Raw genomic sequence first — 22,023 nt, 5'->3', positions numbered from 1 at the left:
AAAACTAAACGTGGATAGAAGGAAGAAAGAGCGCGAAAAGATTATAGATTAGAAAAGAAAGACGTTCGCTGGCATCAGAATATCATTACGACAAACACATTCACAGTAAAAAAGATTTTTTTTCCTTGAAAAAAGTGATGAAATTTTTTGAGATAATTCAAAAACAAACTACCAAAAATAAGCGGCAATACTAGTGAACTGAACAGCACTAAACAAATTGGCGCTGAGAAAAATATATGAATATACAGCTGTGCAACTTGAAACGCGATTCTTATCTCAAGGTAGCCAACGATTAGTTCACTGAATGTTGGGTGCCCAAAAAGAGTGGAAAATAATTTCTACTTTCAAGAGAAGTGATTATTGGCAATGATTGGTCATTCCTGAAAGAAAAGAAAAAAGAAGAGAAAAAAAAATAATCCAGAAATGATGAAATGATTGGCCGACAAGCAGAGTAGCGTTGTCTCTAGAAGTACAATAACAAAAAACGATAACAGTTTGTAGGTGTTAGATCTACTGAGGACAGGAGCAATCAACTAGAAATGTTCAAACAAAGGGTGAATGTCGGTGAGACCGTTCAGTAGAAGCTAATCGTTGACATTTATCCTTGAGCGGCTTGCTCGATTGAATGTTCCGACCTCAGCCTCGTTTTGACGTTTTGCACGTGCTTCAATCAACGCCGTCGGTTCAACATCACCAGATGCAGACGGTAAGTCGCCGGTATTACCGGTTAGCTCTTCATATATTTTTGCCAGGGCAGTTTTTGCAATACATATTTCAAACGACTCCTACGACTCTGACGGGAGAATAGGTTCTGAAGGTGGGATGAGACCAACTAAATCAAAGGAAAACCTAAATAAACTGGTCTCAGCAGTTGACCTAATTGTATGGAGCACTAAATTGATTCACTCTCTGTGTGTGCTTGCTTTTGGTTGATTCGGAAGGGAGGAAACTGCTTTGTTTATATTCTCTCGCACTCTCTACCTCTACCTTTCTCTCTTTCTCTTTGTTATTGATTCTAAATGTTTGCGTGCGTAATCACTTAAACTTACCATAGTCACGTCATCGATTTTTGAAATACTTCTTACAAAAATGTTGACGCGAACAACGGCGGGGCCATCTTCAGTAAGTTTTTTTGTTTTGTTTCGTTTTGTTTTGTTTCGGTTTTCGTCAGTACAGGTCGGTTGCGGTTGACGACGGTTGTCAAGGTGCAATATTTGTGATTTATTTGGCGAAAAACGCGTACGTCAACAGATATGCGTACAGGAACGAAAAGGTGTCGTACACAGGGTGTCACACAGTGTGTACGAGTTTGTTTAAGTGCGTGCAGTTTTTGTTTTGTGATTTGTTTTTTTTCATTTTTTGTTGTGGTAAAGGCGAGAGGAGACGAAGAAAGAAAAAAAAGAGAAAAGAATTTCGGTCAATAACGCTGTGCTGCTTCTGCTTTTGGTTTCCTACAAAAACATGGTGTGATTAGAAAGCTTACAGAAATAAGTTGATGGTCGATTTCTGAAATTAGTAATACCATATGTTCGGGAAGCTTCCCATTTCGCTCCGAAAGTATTTGTTTTCTTTATCTAATGTTGCAGGTGATGTAAAAAATGTCTTTTTTTTTTTGAAAACGATGAAAATTTAAATGAGAGTCCTTCTATGTTTACTTTCTAGTCTGTCAATTACTCGGTTGTTTTTACGTATTTTTCTGAACTCTTAACATGCTAGCTAAAACCATATTTCGATATGTACTGAATAGGTATTGGTGTTTTTGTATAGCACTATAAAAATCGAAAGAGAAAATTAAGGAGGAATGCCTTCATTCTCAGTTACGTTATTTAAAAAAATTATGTTTGAAATACATACTAGAAATGTTGATTTTATAGAGTGTGTCGATGAACGGACAATTTTAACAATAATAACAATCATGTTTATATTATCTATAAAGCTGTACGCACACGAAGCGACAGGACACACACCACAAAAAATATTCACTATGGATTTTATTCTAGCTATTCCGACGCGGCAACAGCAACAGCTTTGGAATATGTATAGCGAAATCCATAGTGAATATTTTTGTAGCGTGTGTCCTGTCGCCTCGTGTGCGACCAAATTAATAGGTATTATAATTTGGACAGGATTTTTCTATTTCTCACAAATATTTTCGTGGGAGTTCGGTTTTATGAAAGTTCTTCAAATTTCAAGAAACGTTCCCGTAAAGAGAGACGTGATTCATTAGACCTTTCTACAATTGAGAAGAAATTTTCATAAATCTGTTCTCAGTTAGCCTATAGAAATGGCGAGCGAAAGGTTGCATGTTCCAACTTTTTAAGAATTCCTTCTAATTTTTTCGAGCTGAAATCCCTTTTTTCATACTATAGGTAGCTATTATTTTCTAAAGTTTATTGGAGATTTAAGTTCTGGAGAAGATATTAAGCTCCGAATCGAATCAGAAATTAGTTGATGTGATCCATATTCCCCGCATTTATATTCGCAAAAATCTATGTTGACTTTTCGCCGGCGAAAAATTTCTTATTCTTTAACTACTGCTTTCTCGCTGGTTAAACAATCTCAGTGAACGTGAATGTTTGCAGTATTTTCTATAATTTTTGTGTATAACCCGTCAGGGTAACGATTTGATACGGAGAAGGATAATACTTTAATTTGGCTATGCACTCCGTAGAGTGTATTGTTTTTGCAATTCGCCATTGTTCTGTATCGTTCTCAATTCTAGAGCTTTTATTCAAAACGTCATATCTACAATGAGTGACTCTCTTTGTTTACTTTCTCTTTCGATTTTTACGGCGTCACTAGCACTTTTCACCTATTTTACGCAAGAATGTGATTTTGACTAGCATATTTTGCAAATAGTTAAGAAATAAATGTTAAAGCGACCGAATTATTAACAGAAGAGAAAGTAAACGAAGACAGTTACTCATTGCAGATATCTTGAAAAAAGCCAAAAAAAGACTTTTTGTTCGTTTTCGAGTTCGAGTTTGTGAATGGTTTTGTCAGTTTAGATAGGTTAGATATTTTTGTTGTGCATTTGTTTGGAGCAACATAGAATTATATAAGCTACACTTCATCTCTTGTTAAAAAAAGGTATGATGATTATGTTGTTGCAGCTGGTGTGAGCATTGTATTTTTATATTGTTTTATTTTGGTTGATGAATGAAGACGACCAGCTTATGGACAAAGAATGGCGGACCCCGATGGAGTTCAAACGCTTCGAATTATAAATGTCTTTTCAGAACATGATAATTAGTGCAGCGAAGTGAGCCTGAGGAAAGTAACAGATCCCTGTCCGTGGTTCGATTCGGGGAACTGGAGATAAGCCCGACACCCTATGACTTTTCCTAGAAACCAGTTTTGAAACAATCTCAAAATGATAATGACCTTTTAATTATTATTTTGGGATCTTCGACACACATTTGGTACATAGTAATGTGTCAAATATCGAACAATAAACAAAACAAACACAACCAGTGATTCGGGCACAGGTAGATGTATTATTTTTCGCTCGTTGATTTTAAGGTTTTAAGAGCACTAAACGTACAGAAACAGGATTATTTAAGTTATATACCCTTATCTGCACTTCATATTATTAACTGTATTCGATAAGAGGTAAGTTGGACCAATACAGTATTAATTATTATGGTTTTGTAAAATTGTGCGTTGTTGGGGTGAGACCGACACTTCTAATGTGAGGCAAATCTGCCAACCTCTTTGCATAGGTGATTATGATTCTGTTATTGACTAAGTTTAGTGTCCTACTAATGAAACTACGAAACACTACATTGTTTTCCAGGATTCTTCGCGAAGAGCAAGGAAATCCGGTGATTCATCGCCAACGTCACTAAGGTATCTAAAGGAGCCAAACTCACCCCTCAAGCGAATAGGTAAGGACCGTTGCCGGAGCAGTCAACAAAATCCAGCAAAACTCGGCCACCAGTCGGAAAAATTGGCAACCGATTCCCCAACACAGCAGTAAGGAAGCTGTAGGATATTAAACCATGGACAATTTCTTCTGTTTACTTTTCATGCTTTTATAGGAAAATCCTAAATTCTGACACCTTGGCCGCCCTGTCACTTAGGGTCTACCTGGCTGACCGACTAGTTACATGTCTTAGAATTTATCAAAGATAAGATTTGGTTGGGGCAAAATTCAAATAAACACGAAGAAGTAACCCTAAAAATTCACTCCCACAGGAATGATCTTACAAATAAGATGATTTTACATACAAAAATGTTCTCTTATGTTCTTGGAGTTTAAAATTATGTATGCGAATAATATTGATTAGATTCGATTGTATTTAATGGAAACTTACCAACAATATATTGTTTGAAAATTTATTTGTTTACTTTTTAAATAAACTCTTAGAAATAACAATTTTCATTAATTCCGAATAAAATTGCCATAAAAATGCGCTTTTTATAAATCTGTACGCATGTTATATTAGATTTGAAAAATGTTTAATATAAAAATACGAAAAAGTTTTTATTTTGCGCATATTACGTATGCTTATTTCCTCTATAAAATAATTCGACCAGTGTTTCCTTCAACGGGTGTTCAATAAAAAATGAGAATGACTTCAATACCTTTCTGTAATTGAAGTAAAGAGCATAATTTTTTTTCTCTCCAAGAGAATTGCACTCTGGACTCCCTAGAAGTGGGTTCCATGTTTCTTTTCGCTCGGCTGCTGTCAGTTCAATCGAAGATGGCGTTGAAACAGTACGCACTCCGCGAGCGTGTTGTACGGTTTTACGAAACGCATGGTCATCGTGGAAAAAAGTTTTCGGTAGACCACTTTCGAGACGAAAAAGTACCCGTGAGTACCCGTGAGTTTACCGGATCTTGGCATACTGAGCGTGGAGCGGAAGGCAATCCGCGAAGATAATGACAAAGAAGAAGAAGAAGGAAGCGTTGAAAAAGCTGTTCGACAACAAGGACGGAACGGGTTTTCGTGACGCCGGCCGTATCACTGCTCCCATACCTTGATTCACCGAACCCTCAAGATGGAGGACGAAGACTCGGTCCCCCGAGTACACGGACGAGAAGTTAGCGATAGGTATTTCAAAGTCGTGGCTGAAGCTGAGCGGTCTGGCTATCAATCAACAAGTGTACCAGGAGGAGCGTCCTGAGAAAATTCTTCTGCCGTTCTTAAAAGAGCATCATGCGGATGGGAAGTACGTCTTCTGGCCAGACAAGGCGTCTTCCCACTACGCTGGAGTGTTTTGAGCAGAAAAAGATACCGTACGTGCCGAAAGAAAGGAGCCCAACCAACTTTCCCCGGGACCGACCCTTGAGGATTTTTTCGGCTCCCTCAGTGCCCTAGTGTACAAAAATCATTGACAGACCAAGGATACGAAGCAGTTCATCACCAGGATCCGGAACTGTATTCGGAAGATGGACGTCAGTGCCGTCTGATAAGATGCTCGCATCGTGACTAAGTTGCGTCGAACGGCTGAGCAGTGCCCCTTCTCCAATATTCATTGATGTTTTTTGTAGAATAAACATTATGTTTTTAATAAAAAAAATACTGAATTCGCTGAAATTTTTTTAGCTACATGACTGAAAAAATTCTCATTTTTTATTGAACACCCGTTATTTCTGGCCTTTTATCTAGTTAGAGCGGCGCAAAAATCACGTTTTTCGACAGTTTTCTTTCCATTGTGTAGTTTGTAATTTGTTGGATTTCCGTATCTTTACTACCACTCAACCGAATTCGACGGACGGAAGGGAAATAGGAGTATTGTAGTGCATTGCTTTGATTTTTCGAGGCAAAGTTATTTTAGGGAAAAAAAACTCGACGCCTTCAATTCCATTACTTAAATACCGAACATCCTGAAAACTTTTCTCCGAATGGCTTTTTAGAGTAAAATTGCTGCATCTTTTTCAATGATTCGTGACTATATTCGTTTGCGGGCTTTTGATCGAAGCACATCATTTTGCTATTGCTGCTCACTTCAGTTCGAAGTGAACGTCAGCCTTTGTTCCTTTGAACGGTTGGTTTGCCACCGTGTCTTGGATTGTGTTCTTCCTGGTGCAGACATATCGCCTCTAGCGAAGGTAAATGTTTTTATTCGGCTTTCTAGTACAGTCCTCTTGAATTTGCGATACATTCCTGTTGGCAGAATGTACTGTCCCTGTGCTTAGAAGGGATCCTGTCATCAACATAGGATTCACGGAGGGTTCCAAAACTAATTTCCTTGATTCTCGAATACTCTTTGAATCAAAAATATCTCTTAAACTGTACCAGATCATGGGTGATGTGCTTCCGCACCGGAAGAAATGGGCAAAAAAATTCAAATACCTTATCGTTGCCAAAATAACCGTCTACGTACAACGGGTGCGCACAAGAGAACGATTCGCACATGGCAAAAAGTGAGAGTGTGAAAGAAAAAACTGACGCCACGAACCTATGTATACGCACACCGTGTACGTACGTGGGATTCGGTTGTGTACACGCAAAAATAAAACAACCTACAGAATAAGTTCTTTTAACCCAAATTTAGGTACTTTTGAGTTGTGCGTCGCTTTTGCACTTATTAGTGTTGTCAAAAACAAATCGAGAGATTCGACTCAGTCGAGGTCTTCCGTGCAGTAAGGTACTTTTGAGTTGTTTGGGGTATACTCAAAATTAGGTAAAGTCAATTTAAATTTAAGTAAATTAAACTCAAGGTTGAGTTATGATTTTTGCCGCAGTTAAATGGAAACTACGTTCAATACGATTTACCTAATGTTACCTTCCTGCACGGTACCACGAGATTGAGTCAAAGGTACTTTTAGGTAGTTTTTTGGTGGCGTGTAGGCGAACATGTGCACGTGTTTAGGTACGAAATAGCGTGTTCGAGTTCGTACACAAAATGTGGGTTTAATACGAGCACAGAACCGGAGCAAACATTGTGTACGTGACCGCCCGGTCAGTGATGATCGACGCTGTCATCACCGAGTCGGATATACACAGCGAGAATCGGTTGAAATATGAGATAAGCTGCATCATTACGATAGGTTAAGAATTTGGATTGCAAGTAATGACATTCAGCATTAATCGCGAAGAATAATGCTAGGAGTGTTCCCAGTTGTTGGCCGGTCTCGGTTGTGGATCACCTGCAATGTTTGACTTGTGCTGTTTTGCTAGCTATGCGACATTTTTCACATCATCACATGTTTACCTAAGCTAGGTTTTGAGTGTGCTTCGAACCCAAAACATTTTCCGCATGTTCTGAGAACACTTTGAACTCGGTGTACAAAATCCTGCCGCGTATCCTGTTTAACAGACTGAGACCGCTTGAGAAGTACTTCGTCGGCGAATGCCAGGCTAGTTCTCGTGAGGGCCGATCAATGACTCAGTGAAATGAAAGGAACTGTGGCAGATTATGTCAGAACATGGTTTTCCGTCGAAACTGATTAGTTTGATACGCACAACGTTGGATGGTTCAAAATCAAGTATTCGGATTGCAGATGACATCTCAACCTCATTTATGACCTTAGATGGACTGAAGCAAGGTGATGCACTTTCAAATTTGCTGTTCAATATTGCTCTTGAAGGAGCAATCAGGAGAGCTGGCGTGCTAAGGAACCATCATCATAAGGTCGCATTTGCTTCTTGGTTTTGCAGACGATATTGATGTAATTGGAATCGGTCATAGAGCAGTGGAAGAGGCCTTCGTGCCTTTTAAGAGGAAGACAGCGAGGATATGCTTAGTCATCAACTCAGCCAAGACAAAGTACATGGTAAAGAGAGAGGCGGGTCTAATGGTGTCGGTTTCGAGGTGGCGTTTGATCGCGATGTGTTTGAAGTGGTCGAAAAATTCGTTTACCTAGGTTCACTTGTGACATGCGATAACGAAGTTTCCCGTGAGGTAAAAATGCGTATTGCAGCTGTAAACGGTCTACGTAACCAGCTTATGTCCCGCAACCTGCAAACGTCATCAAAATTCGTTTTATACAAGACACTGATCCTCCCTGTCGCTCTTTATGGTTTATTTTAGAAGAGCATTCGAAGTATTCAAGCGTAAAGCGCAGTGAACAATAATTGGCGGGATGTGCGAAAGACGCATGTGTCATGCGTTGTACCTAGTATACAAAACTGCGGATATTCTTAAACAAATGAAACTCGGCAGACTGTAATGGACTTGTCATGTGGTGAGAATTGCGAAAACAATATTCAGCAGGGAGCCAGAAAGAGGACGTCGACTTCGTGCGAGGGCATAAACATAGCCACACAGACTTTCCGCAATATCTTCAGTTACCTAAAAGATCGTCATACCCCAAGATAATTAATCACCAATTCGGTCGACATCCATGGCACACTGCAGATTTTCGTCGTCTAAAAACAATTAAACGAGCAGCGCTAAAAATTAACAAAGGCCGCACTCTGTCACCAGAAATTATTACATCCGACTGAATGAATAAATAAAAAATAGAATACACATTTTTGTCCAGCTACGAACGAAAAAATCTGAATTTAGACCCAAAATCTTTCTAGAGACATGCGAATGAGCAGCGATATGAAATTGGTTTGCTATCGACAATGTTTTAAGATGGCGAAGTCGGGAATGATTCACGAGATATTTGAAAATTGTTTGCCACAAACTTTTCTTCAGTTTTTGTCGCCGAAACCTTATCGTAGGACCAGATTGGCACTGCCAACAGTAGTGTACCTCAACTTGAACGATCGATAAATGAGCTTCCAGTGAGTAATTTGCATATTATCTTAGCAGTATCAAAGCTACACTCAACATCCTTTTCTGGCGCGGATGATCAGTGTTTTGAAAAAAAATGCATTTCCGGACTTGCCTTCATCTGCTATTCAATTTGTCGCTTGCCACTGCAACATTTCCATCGTTGTGGAAAGTATTTCCAGTTCATAAGAAAAAGGACAAGAAGAACGCAGAAAATCGTCACGGAATTTTTGGATTGCCTAACGCATCTATTGTTGTTCGAGGATGACTTGCAAACCGACGCTATCTACACCGATCTGTCTGCCGCTTTTGACAGAATCAATCACGATATAGCCATCGCCAAATTAACAAAGCTTGGATTCATTGGATCACTCTTTTGTTGGTTTCAGTCAAACCTTGCAGACCGCAAACTCAACGTGAATATAAGCAACGACCACTCTGAAAAGTTTGCAGCTACGTCTGGCATCCCACAGGGAAGCCAACTTGGACCACTCTTCTTTCGACTGTACTTCAACGATGTGAATTATATACTCAGAGGACCACGCTTGTCCTACGCCAATTTCCTCCTGCAGAAGCAATTTGATGTCTTTGGCGATAATCGAATGATTCTAAATCCCGCAAAATGTTCTGCGATCAACTTGCAAACGAAATGAGAGCTTCGACTATAATCTATCAGCATTTCGAGAAAATGTTCCACGAGCAACTACAAGCTAGGGTGGCTTTCTTGAAGAAATCAACCTAGGAACTCTGAAAGAGACTGAACTCTATTACTGGGAAACGAAAACAGACCGGCTACACACTCTCTCTCTTAACAATACCAAAACAATTGGACTCCTTTGCAATCGCCATTGAGATCGCCCAATTGAGATCTCCTCAGATATAACGCCCACGAACTTTATACCGGACTCCAGTAAACCATGGAACTGCCCAATCTTCTCAACCAAACTCGTTGCCACATTAGATACTGCAAGTAGGGAATAGATCGGCCAAGATGTTGTAGGCAATCCTATGCTCCACATCTTTCGCCAGCAAGGAGAAGAGCCCTTTTAGACCATCCAAATCGTCAAGAAGAGTCACGGTAAAGGAGAACCAAGTGATTTTCGTCAAATCAGCCTGATGTCATGTACATTCAGGTTTTTTTTACGCGGGGGATACAGACTGCGTAAATGACCTGGAAGTCGCCATCTTTGATTTGTACATGGTGTCAAACATCGACCTTTGTCTCCTACTCGTAAAGACCGTTCCGAAAATACTCATATTGATTGGGTTAAAGAGACTTTCGCTAAGCCGGAAGTCGCCATCTTGGATTTCAAAATGGCGTCAAACATAAGTTTCTGGCACTTACTCGTCAAGTTCACTCCGAAAATACCTATATTGTTGAATTGCGGGCCACAAGGAGTCTTCTAGACACGTCTCTTCCATCTTTCTGAAAATCTTCCAAGTCCAAGTATTCAAAAGGACTTAGAACATTTTTGCGAAATCCGAGCAAAAAAAACTTCCAAAAATATTCGAAGTTCAAGTTCAACTCGATTTGTGCTAAGCGACTCACCCCTTGGTTTGTCCGAACTATAAGCGTTCGCCACCCTATGTTCAACGGGAGTATACTCCTGAGTGTAAACCAGACCTTCCTTTACACCAAACTATGTCACGGTACCGAACTGACCAGTTGGAATAGGAAGGGCTTGTCAGCCACTCTCGTCTCGCTTTATTACCTGGCGATTCGACAAGCAGCCAATCTTCCACCCAGCACCCCGTCGAGGTCACCTGTATTGAGACAGCCGTCACATCACTTTGGCTGACGTTCTTCTCCCAGTAATCGCGTAATTGTGCAGCGTCAGGAACCGCAATTGGACCTGAAGAAAGCACAGCGCGAGCCCATTTCAATTAATTGGTGAACCGCAGGTATCTTAACCAAAGCAAGATCTACATTGACGGCTCAAAGTTAAATGTGGAGTGGTTGGACGCGAAATAAAGACGGGCCTTGTCCTCCGAATGCCATCCGCTTGATCGGCCTTTTCAGTCGAAGCTCCTGCGATTTTTCTAGTACGGAAAGTGGTGATGCTCTACCTAATTAACGGAAGGACAACGATTCATCAGACTCTTCCATAGGTGTCGCGGAGTTGGAGATTTAGGAGGGTATAAGGTCTAGGTTCGCTCCAAGCAAGCGATGTGACCTGTAAAGCACAGTTCATTAGGTACATGATCATTCGAAAAAGAAAAGAGCTTATTTAGTTTTTGGTTATTTTAAAACTCTGGGTAGCCGGCTACCGAGAGTTTCCTGTTTCCTAAACACAAGCAATTTGAACTCCATATAGCCGGCAGGGGCTATAAAGGCTCATCGCTCACACAATCCGAGACATCATACATCGGCATTCTGTCACTCGTTGTCAAGGTGCTCACCAACCACTCGCGAGGACTATTATGTGAAGCCAGGAAATAAACTTAGTCTTTTTGGCTAATATGTACCAATACAGTCTGGTGTTTCATCTTGATCAATTCAGAACCTGAAAACAGCGCCGCTGTAATAGAAGGACAACAATCGTGCATCACTTTGTCTACTTGCAGAAGAAAAATATCATTACCTCTACCTTCTGTACAACAAAGAGGGATAATCCGAAGCTACAGTATGTCACGATACGGGTGAACTATGTCGCTGTTTACTTTTTAAAATGTCCCATAAGACCAAATATTCGAGAAGTGGAACAAGTGGCTTTCGGTAGCGCTGTAGGGAACCTTGCGCAGAAGCAGGAAAGGAAATTCCACCTACTACAATCAAAATCAGAACACAAGTCTTATGATAAACCACAGAACAGTTACTAACCAAATAACTCCGGATCAGGTAGTAACAGAAATAACAATTAGGTTCTTTATAGACATAGTTAACCTCATTTTTCTTGACAGTTCACTTGTACTGTATACATGGAATTAGAAAATTTTGTGGACGACTAGATTCGCTTGAAGGAAATCGTAAAGAATTTTTCTAAGTCCATGTAAACAGTACAAGCGAACTGTCAAAAATGAACACTCAGTTCATTTGTGACGTCAGCGTAAAGTATCCAATGATTGAAGCTAGTATCTCCAAATCAACAACCAGCGCCATCAATAGAAGTAAACACCGAAGAATTCGGAAGCATTGTGTCGATACGTTGCGCTGGATGGAAGACAATTGATCCCGCCCATCTACGTCAAAAACCCGATGTGTTAAATTCGAAGTATCGGGAAAAAGTTTACGTTTCTATCATTCTACCAGAGATATTCTCAAGCGGTCTCGTGACTGCAACAGTATATCCGGAAGGTTCAAAGGAAACGTCGTGATGGAACTTTGAATGTGGCCAGAAAATACGGTGCTTACCGTATTACCGTGCCTCCGGCTTCACTGCGAAACCTCTGCCAATGTATTTCAGGCACGATCTCGGCCGTACGTCCAAGTTCTACATCACCAAGAAAAAACGATGGACTCGAAGCTGTATAAGCAAAATTATTTGGAGAAATGTACACTACTTTTCAATAAGACTGGTACCGATAACTTGGATTTCATCGACAATCCAACCAACTGATCACAATTCCGCCCAGTCGAAAAAATATGGGTTGAAATATTCTGCACTCTAGAGAGCCCAACGTTTCTGAAAGCAATATTACAGCTTATCGAAATGGTAAAAGGCTCTACACTTCTTTGACTGATATTGAAAAGCAAATATTTGGAAACCCGGACCATAACCGGGTGTAAGTAGATGTCGTAAAACAAATCGAGCACTAAAAAGTAACTTTAATCACGGTTGATTGACATTATCGTTGCTCTATACATAGTACGATGGTTGGGTGACGCGCCACTTTACGACCCTCTTAGATTGGAGGTTATGTGCTCGTTTCTGTGACACAGTGGTCACCATTGGTACGGCGCAGCGGTTTTATTTGACGGCAATAACCAAAAACACACCCAAAATAAAGAAAAACGAGAAAATAAAATTTTCATAATATTATCATAACAAATCACCCACCGCGGGTTTTTGGGATTGATCCTTTCCTTTCCTACGAATTTTAGCAAACTGGCTCAAATGGTACAAATGAGAACCGCTCTTTCCTTATTTTTTCGTTCGATTACTACGTCGCCATCATAAAACTGCCCAATACATTTCCAGTACATATCGCCGAACTTTGATTTCGAGTAGAATATTACGTCAAAAAGGAGTGAACGTGACAACAAATCATTAACTGAAGAGAAAGTAAACAAAAGGGGCTCTTATCTATACATAGGCCTATTTGAATAAGTTGTCCAGTTTTGTTGTTTTATGAAAGGCGCTTCTATCAGTCGGATTGTTCAAATTAAAAACCACTATTTGGTGTAGTTTTGAGTGTTGCCATGTAAAAAATGTCATAGCAACCTGAATGGATTTCGATGTTTTGGTGCCATTTTGACAGGGTGTTTATGTGATCATTGAAATTTCAGATTATGATTTGTTGCTATTTTATTTGTTTTGAATTTAACGTGTTCATCATTCTAACGTAAGTGTATTTTTCCCGTTCAAGTACGAGTGCAAGTATGTGTGCGTTTGTTCAACTGTCATATGTACCATGCGGGATACCGAAAAGGTAGAGGAGCTAACATCAAGTCATTTGTTTTGTTTCATTCCAGCGTGTTTCCTGTAATACACGGAATTGTAATCTACATTACAAAGAACCGAACAACAGTCTACCTGACAATGGGAAAAATGTCCCGCATTGTTGCTTTTGTGATTTATTTCCAAGCACCAGGCACGTAGCTTTTCATGAGGTCGGGCAGGCCCGGTTCTTGTCTTTGGTCTTAATTAAGTGTACTCAACTAATTAAAATCTACGAATTACTGCGTTTCTGCTGTTTTCTTATGTACTTGGGTGCCGTAGCAGCTGTGGTTTTTATTGTTCTTTCCATTGCCGTTGTTTCCGTCGTCGTTGCCAGGGGCATACAATTTGCCATCCCAATCCCCCCGCTGTAACCACTTGTGGTTACATACATAATACAACCCACCCCCCACCACCATTCTTCCCGTATGGTCATTTAATATTTCCATATTAAATTTGCAAAAGGGCGAATAAGATTTGTAAACAAACTTTTATTTTGATGATTTCTCTTAATTTACTATAATTTCAAAGCAGAAAACAATTGGAATTACTTCTACGAAGGGTAAAAATTTACATTAACGCATATTTTTCATGAAATTCCACTCTACAGCAGACTAATGAGCGAAACAAGTTTGTTTACAAAAAATAGTTTCGCCCTTTTGACGAATTAATATTGATTTGACTTCATTCCCATTCATAGCCTGCTGTTTGACGATGCGACGGATTACCGTCGGTCTGGTGGTGGTGGTGACTGGATGAGTGAATGGATAGAACAAAGAAACTCAAGCCGGGTAAGTAGGTACATGTCGTGTTAAGACGAAACGAAGGTCCTTCCTCGCGGGGAAGCGATTTGGCTGCGACGAGTGACTCTTTGACATTTTAGCCTCGGTTGGAGTGTTGTGAGCCATTGCAGGGGATGAAAAAAAGATGCTTTCCACGGCTGGCTTTCAGTAATGGAGATGCAATTCTCGGCCGGCGATGGAATCAAGCGATAATGAATGGTTCAACGGGCAGTTCTGTCAATGGTGCAGCATCTTGACGGTTTATGTCGGTGTGAGTGTGGAAGCAAAGTTCAAAGTCATCGTCATAAGTTCAAGGGTGAGAAATTGTTTTAAATTATGTCAAAGCAATCCCATGGTTTCAATACTCTGTACAGTGATTGTTTACAGGCCACTACCCGTAGCGATGGTCAAATTGGTCAACTGTCAAGTTGGTGGTGGAATACGTAGAAGTGTTAACAATATAATCTGGAGATTAATTTTATTTGATCTCGACAATGAAGCACTTGTGGTATGAATTCGCTGAGACTCTCTTCTCTTATTTCACTATTTTTATCCAAGTCATGTCCTACGCTTAGATGAGAAATGGAGAGCAAGAGTGGGTTAAAATTTTGTTCAGAGTAAAAGTAGGTTAAAATATATTAGTTCAGAAATGGTATATTCATCATATTATTTTGGAGCAAAAATGGTTTGACAAAATTTTCAGGTCAAAAAATGTATAGAATATTAACTCATTTTTGCGCTAAGAAAGTAATATATTGGTTCAGAACAGACGTTTAGAATATTTCTTATTCGAACTTGTGAGTGATGAAATTTTGGTAAATTTTCCGACACCCTAGAAATCGTGAGATATAGTATCCATATAGGTCAATTGCTACCGGAAATTGTTTATTAACACCATAGTGAAAGCCAATATTGTGACTTCCGGTTACCACAAAATAGAACCATTATTAATATGGGAGGCATTTGAAAAAGGGGTGGTCAATACACATCGGAAATTCATGATTAATGCCAATTTGATATCCAAAATGGTGACTTCCGGACCAATCCCTTTGCCCTCCTTACTGATCAGGGGGAAACCTACAACTTGACTTCCAGCCCTTTGAACAGAATTATACTACTATTTCAACGAACTTTACAAATCCTTGCACCAACAAGAAAAATGTATATAAATCTCAACATTTAAATTTTTCCACAAATATCTATGCAAAATAATATGTACTTTATTCAATCCTTTTTGTAGGCGAATGGGCCCAAAGGTTAATACCTTGATAAACAACAAAAACAACAACGACAACGGACCACCTGAACGAATACTTGCATTAACAGCCCTTCATTAAACGGACATTTAAACACCTCGGACACTGAAACACCACAAAGTTCCACGTCCCGAGTGTCCTACGTAATGTCCGACTAGCTCCGCATCAACTACAGGACAGAAATTGGGGATGCCAATAGAAAACAAATTAAATAGCAATATAAAACAAAGCCTGCCTGTGTCGACCCTAACCGGGGAGGTCCCGGATTCGTCCAATGCACTCCCGGCGGTTATCGACTCAGGGTCATTGTAGCCTCAACAGGGATGTACCTTTAATATTCCATCGCTGTTACCCATTCGCAAGCACCCACTACAGGCCAACCTGACAGGAATCCAGGAAATCCACAAACACGGATATCCCAAACGAAGGGAATGACGACAGTATCCAACTCCCCGCATCCTGTTGGACCCCAGAGCAGGCGATATCTTCGCTGAACCTCGACAGCGACACCGGAAATAGGAAAAGCAACTTTAGTATAAAGAAATCCGGTTTAGATATCCCGGTACTTCCACACCCGGTGGGCCACCGGGAAGAACTCTCAACCGGGAAACTTATTCTTATCAACAGCAACGAGTACGACGAGACCTTAGTCCGGTTTCCGGTTGTTGGCACCCGGTACCATTCAGGAATCCAGTAGTCACCAACTGTAATGCTCTTTTCCCATGCCGGCCCTGACTGGGGACGTTCCGTCTTATAGTGATACTCCCCGGTGGCTGCTTGCGCGGGAGTCCCGGGCACTCCCCAGGCAAGTAGCAGTAAACTTTACTCCGATCGATATCCAATCCACTGCCGGCAATTTTTCACCAACAGGCTCACTATCAGAGAGGTTTACGGCTCAGAAGCACTCAGCAAACAGACCACTATCCATCAGCGGTTGCTAACTAGTCTCAGCCATGACAGGAGTAACCGAAGACTAGCAGCTTGATTAAAAATAGCATTAGCGACAACACGAGCGCCCGCTTCCTCGTGCTGGCCCGTCCGGGAAAGTACCCCTTAACTACGATGCGCCCCGTCTACTGGTGAGGGAGACCCAGCCTATCCCTGGGTACGCTCGTACGATACACTCAGTCCGAAACTGTTGTTTGTATATCCCTCACAGTTACTCCCAACAGTGCCGTCACAGGTTATGGAAACACTCCTCCGACCCACCAACAAGTTTTGGGTGGAATAGAGGTCAGAAGAAATCGTGATGCAACATGTTCATGAACCAGCCCTCGTCTGGCCTCCACTCCCCCGCATCTAACATCCATTCAACGACACTGACCATCCAGTAGAACACAAATGACCTGTGTAGATGCCTAGGTGAACTGCAAAGAATCTTTGCCAAGACTCAGCCCATCTGTCTTGCGTTACAGGAGACATCCTGGATCATCTGACCCCTGCATCATGGTTTGGACACCGGTATTCGTGGGACGCCGACAGCGGGGATATACTGGGCGGTGGGTCCAGGTCCGGGTCGATGTGTCATCACGACCGAAATATTTTGATACAGAACTAGTAGCAACCACCCGGAAGATCGGCTATCCAGTCCAGTGCATCGTCATATCCCTGTAAACTTCCGGTTGTGCCCAGAATGTAGGTTGCAAACTTCAGTGGCTCATTGACCAAGTTGAGACCCGATTAATCACCATGGGATGTGGGGATCACGTGTATGCAATAGGAGAGGAAACGATGTCGCCGAAGTAGTCGAAAACAACGACGCCGTTGTTCTCAATGACGACTACTTCAACATTTATCGGCGGACAGACGGAATCCGCCATCGACATTCCTATCTCCTCGAGGGTGCTGGTAGAATGTTGTGGGTGAGCTGTCTTTGACCCATGCAAAAGAGACCACTTCCAGGCTGCGTACAATCAGACACCACCTTAAACAACCCGCCGAAGACGGGTAGGAGACGAACCACTGCGACCAGTATTTAGCTCTGGTAAGACGGTGGTTTTACGATCGGGCAGACCGAACCCGCTCCGAGGAGACCATCGACGATCTAATAGATCGGGACTAGTCATACACCGCGGACGAACTCATCGACATCTTAAATCGGGCTGCCGTTTCCTGCATTCCCAGGGAGCCCTCTGCGACAGGCGGTGCACTGGTGATACACAGATGTCGGGATAGCCATCCGGGCTCGTCGAATTGCGCTACGGGCACTGAGGAATACTTCTGTTGAGAACCCGCGAAGTCAGTGAGCGGATGACTTCAGAAAGGCCAGAAACGAGACCAGGATAGCCATAGAAGAAGCAAAAACTGAACCAGATTCTTGGAAGGTATTTCCTCAAACTCTTCGACATAAGAGCTCCGGCGGAGAGTCAACGTCCTAAGCGCAAAGCGGCGACACAGTGGCTATATCAATACCGTTAACGGGTACACGACGAACGATTCCACGACTATCGGTAATGAACTAGACAGGCACTTCGCTTCTTTGTGTGCAGACGCCGCCCTCCCACCTGCGTTCCCACGAATCAAGCAAAGGGCTGAGAGTACCATCGTTCGCCTCGAATCCGATTCAAGGCAAGTGTACAACCATTATTCCGCCTGAAGTGTACTTTGTGTGGTATTGGAATCGGTACATGGTAAGTTTGCAGGACAAACGACGTTGGCTATCCTCTACTGCAACATTCACTGCCGGTAGGCCAGCGGACGATATTGGACAGCATTAACCGCATTTGGTGGTGGTAGTGAACCGATGCCCGCCTCATGGAAGGAAACTCTAGTAATTCGTATCCCAAAGCGATGCCAGAGGAACAGAACACCAGATGATTTCCGCCCAATAAGCCTACTTCCCTGCTTCGCTAAGACGATATGGTACACAGCGGCTGATGGACCTACTGGGGGAGCGTAAACTCTTGGATCAACGACAGTATGCGTTCCGACTTGGAGCAGGAACGGGTGTCTATCTAGCCAGCTTTGGAAAGGTAGTACGTCAATCCGTAACTGACGGTGTGCACGCCGATATCGCTATACTTGACGTGGTGATGGCTTATGATACCGTGGTGCGTCACGGAGTTCTGCAACAACTGGCCAACTGAAGTATCACTGGTAACATGAGCCGTTTCTTGAGCGACTATTTGTCTATCCACGCCTTTCGGGTGGGAATCAGGGATGCCCAACGCGACGCCTTTTCGGAGGACAAAGGGGTCCCCCAGGGATCAGTCCTAGCAGTCACACTGTTCCTGGTGTCCACGAACTCTTTATTCGCCAGTCTGCCTGCGGGGATCTAAGTCTTCATTTACACCGATGACATCGTGCTGGTCACGATGGGAAGGACCACCAGACGAACCCGTCGTAAACTTCCGTAAGTGTGGTGAGCCAATGAGCTGCCAATCGACTTTAACATGCAGCATAAACCATATCACTTTCGATAGATCAAAGACGAGTACCGGAGCCGGTTGTGGCAAATTAAAACAATAAGCTTCCGGTACAAGCGCTGCTCTGCAATGCTTGCTCCATATGGAAGGCTTTATCAACATTGTAAGTCCCCTATATCACGGGCCAAACCGCGCTGCTTCCCAGCACGCCTGCTAAAGCGATCTGCGGGAAGGCCAGGATCCTACCCCTTTGTTGGGCGGCTGCACTCACCATCGCCAGAAGAGCACTGGGATTTTTGGAGGGGACAGCCGGAGAGGACTGCTTCCTGTTACGGACGATCAGCGAGATCCATCGCAAATATACAGACGTGGACCTGCCACCAAGTGCCCGTCTACGCCGAGATCGTGCTTATCTACAGAGCTAAGGGTCTGCGCTGAGGTTAGAGCCAAATATAATCGATTGATTGTAAAGTGTAAGAATCACTTACGGATATTCACTGATGGCTCCAAGATCGGTAATGAGGTCAGAATAAGACGGAATAGCGGAATCGACGGACGACTTTCTTTCCGCTTACCGGTGCCATGCTCGGTGTTCTCTACCGAGGCGTCGGCTTTGGTTCAGAAACCGGAAGATAGACCCGTCATTGTGCTGTCTCACTCTCTGGCGACCATAACCGCCCTTGAGTCGGGGAAATTCCGCCACCCTTTCATCGAGGCTATCGAGGTCGACTATGACCCACGCACCACAATTTGTTCGGTTCCCGGTCACTGCAGCATCGACGGCATTGAAAAAGCTGATCGCATGGCGGCTAGTGGGAGATTCGCTTGCCAACGTCCCGGCCGCAGATATTTTGGGCCATCTGAAGTCAGGGATTACCGAAGCCTTCGTACGTCCCTGGCGCAGCAGCACCTACATTGCGTTAAAGGCTCGCCCGACCGCTGGACGGACCGGTAGGAGGGAACAGTACTGTCACGGTTCAGAGTTGGACACACGAAGGTCTCTCATGCTCACACCGTATCGCGTGTGCACCTCCAACATTTGCTACATGTGGAACCCGAGCCACTGTGGAACTGTCGAAAGCTCTGTGACCTCCGACAGCGCCATAAACTACCACTCTCCATTAGAGAGATCCTCACCAACTCCGCCCGAGAAGAAGTGTTACTAACCTTTCTGAAGGACGCGGGATGAATCGACCAGTTGTGATGAATTGGACTACACCGTTTCTTCAGTAACAACTATACCTGCACAACAAAACATTACAATGCGACGTAAATTACTGAAATTTGAAAGGCGAATGACCCAGTAGGTTGAAGTAAGTCCATCTGCTACAAGGTGCTGTGCAGAGAAGTAGACGCTAACCCCTAGGGCAACGCTTACCGTGTCGTGATGACTAGGATCAAAGGTTCATCGACGCCAGATTAAAAGTGCGCTGACACATTGAAAATTATAATGGTGGGTATTTTCCCGAAGTACGACCCAACCGCATGGCCGCCTACACCGTACGTCAAGGCAGACGATGGAAATGTTGATAAAAATCAGGTCTTCAACGACGAGCTCCTTATAGTGGCAAAACGGTTGAGAGCGAAGAAAGCTTCCGTTCTGGACGGTGTCCCCAACGTGGCATTGAAGACCGCGATCCTGGCGTTTCCGGACATGATTTGGGCTAGTTCTACAGATATGCCTGGACGATGACTACTTCCCGGACAGATGGAAGATCAAGAAGCTGGTGTTGCTGCGAAAACCAGGGAAGCCACCAGGTGATCCAGCATCGTATCGGCCTATATGCCTACTGGATACTCTTGGTAAACTTCTGGAAAGGGTCATCCTTAACAAGCTGACGACCTATGCTGAAAGTGAGAACGGACTACGGCAGAGGCAGAGGTTCCGGAAAGGGATATTGACGGTGGACGCCATCCGCACAGTCATCGTGAGCGCGATGAAAGCATCGAAGCAAAAGAGAAGGGGAAATCGCAACAGCGCCGTGGTAACGATAGACGTGCACAGAATGAGGATTCCGGATTATCTGTACAAAGTTCTGAAAAGCCACTTTCAGAATCGAGTACTGGTCTCTGAAACGAACATGAGGCAGAGGTCGAAGAGGGTCACGGCGCGAGTACCTCAGGACTCCACACTCAGCCCAATGCTTTGGAATATAATGTACAATGGAGTATTTACACTGGAACTTCCAAGTGGATTTGAGGTCGTCGGCTTTGCAGATGAAGTTGTCCTGACGATAGCCGGCGAGATCCTCGAGGAGGTGGAGATGCTGACGGCAGAGCAAATAAGCATCGTGGAAACCTGGATGGCTGACGTCAACCTGGATGGCTGACGTCAAGGCTCACCACAAGACCGAGGTATTGCTGGTCAGCAACCGTTATAAAATCCAGCGTGTCGAGCTCAGCGTCGGGGGACAATCCATCCCATCGATGCGTGCCCTGAAGCACCTGGATGTGATGGTCGACGATCGGTTAAATTACAATAGCCATGTCGACTATGCATGATCATGCCGAATCACGGAGGAGCAAGAGGCAGCACGAGACGTCTCCTGTCGGGTGCCTTATCTTCAATACCAACGTATGACGTACCGGCCTGAGCTCCTGCCCTGAACTCAAAGTGGAACCGGACGAAGTTGAGAAGCACGTTTCGACTAATAGCTGTTCGTGTCGCGAGTGCGTACAGAACGATATCGTCGGAGGCGGTATGCATAATTGCCGGGATGATTCCCATCTGCATCACTATGGCTGAGGACGTGGAATGCTACCAGCGGAGAAATGCTCGTAATGCAAGGAGACTGGTCCGACCGGATTCGTTGGCTAAGTGGCAGCAAGAGTGGGACAATGCGGAGAAAGGAAGGTTGACCCACTGACTACACCTAAACATGTCTGCTTGGGTTCGTAGGAAGCATGGAAAGTTGAACTTCCATTTGATGCAGTTTTAGTCCGGACACGGATGCTACCGGAAGTACTTGTATCGGTTTGGACATGTTTCGTCACCCCTTTGCCCGGAGTGTGTGAATGTGCAAGAGAAACTGGAACGCGTGGTGTACGAATGCCTTAGATTCTACGAAGTCTAAAGGGGTATGTCTGATGTGATAGTGGACAATATCGTCGAAGAGTTGTGCCCCGACGAGCATATCTGGAACACTGACAACAGAGTGGTTACGAGCATACTCTGCGAGCTACAGAGAAAGTGGCAAAGGGACCAACAAAATAGCGCCATTGGCTAGAACGCCGCCGTGAAACCACGAATCGGGTTTCGGGAGAAATTCCGCCGCCGGGGAACTCTCCGATGGTGCAGACCAGGCCCACCGTCGAGGACAAGTTAAGTAGTACGGGACGTAGCACC

At 43.3% G+C, this 22,023-nt stretch overlaps 1 protein-coding gene across 8 annotated transcripts in view; it reads right to left on the bottom strand.

Moving 5' to 3' along the window:
- Positions 1-22,023, bottom strand: part of LOC131685202 (glutamate-gated chloride channel) — a 230,973-nt gene that overhangs the window by 63,984 nt on the left and 144,966 nt on the right. For 2 of the 8 annotated variants that reach the window (XM_058968757.1, XM_058968760.1), the window contains exon 5: positions 1,050-1,117. The exons of the other annotated variants lie outside the window; for them this stretch is intronic. In XM_058968757.1, coding sequence (XP_058824740.1) covers positions 1,050-1,117 — 68 coding nt within the window. The remainder of the gene's footprint in view (positions 1-1,049; positions 1,118-22,023) is intronic. 8 annotated transcript variants of the gene reach the window in all.

The sequence above is a fragment of the Topomyia yanbarensis genome, chromosome 2, assembly GCF_030247195.1.
Source record: "Topomyia yanbarensis strain Yona2022 chromosome 2, ASM3024719v1, whole genome shotgun sequence".
NCBI classification, from domain to species: Eukaryota; Metazoa; Arthropoda; class Insecta; order Diptera; family Culicidae; genus Topomyia; species Topomyia yanbarensis.
The sequence above is the reverse complement of the archived record's forward strand: the minus strand, read 5'-3'. Positions and strand labels throughout refer to the sequence as shown.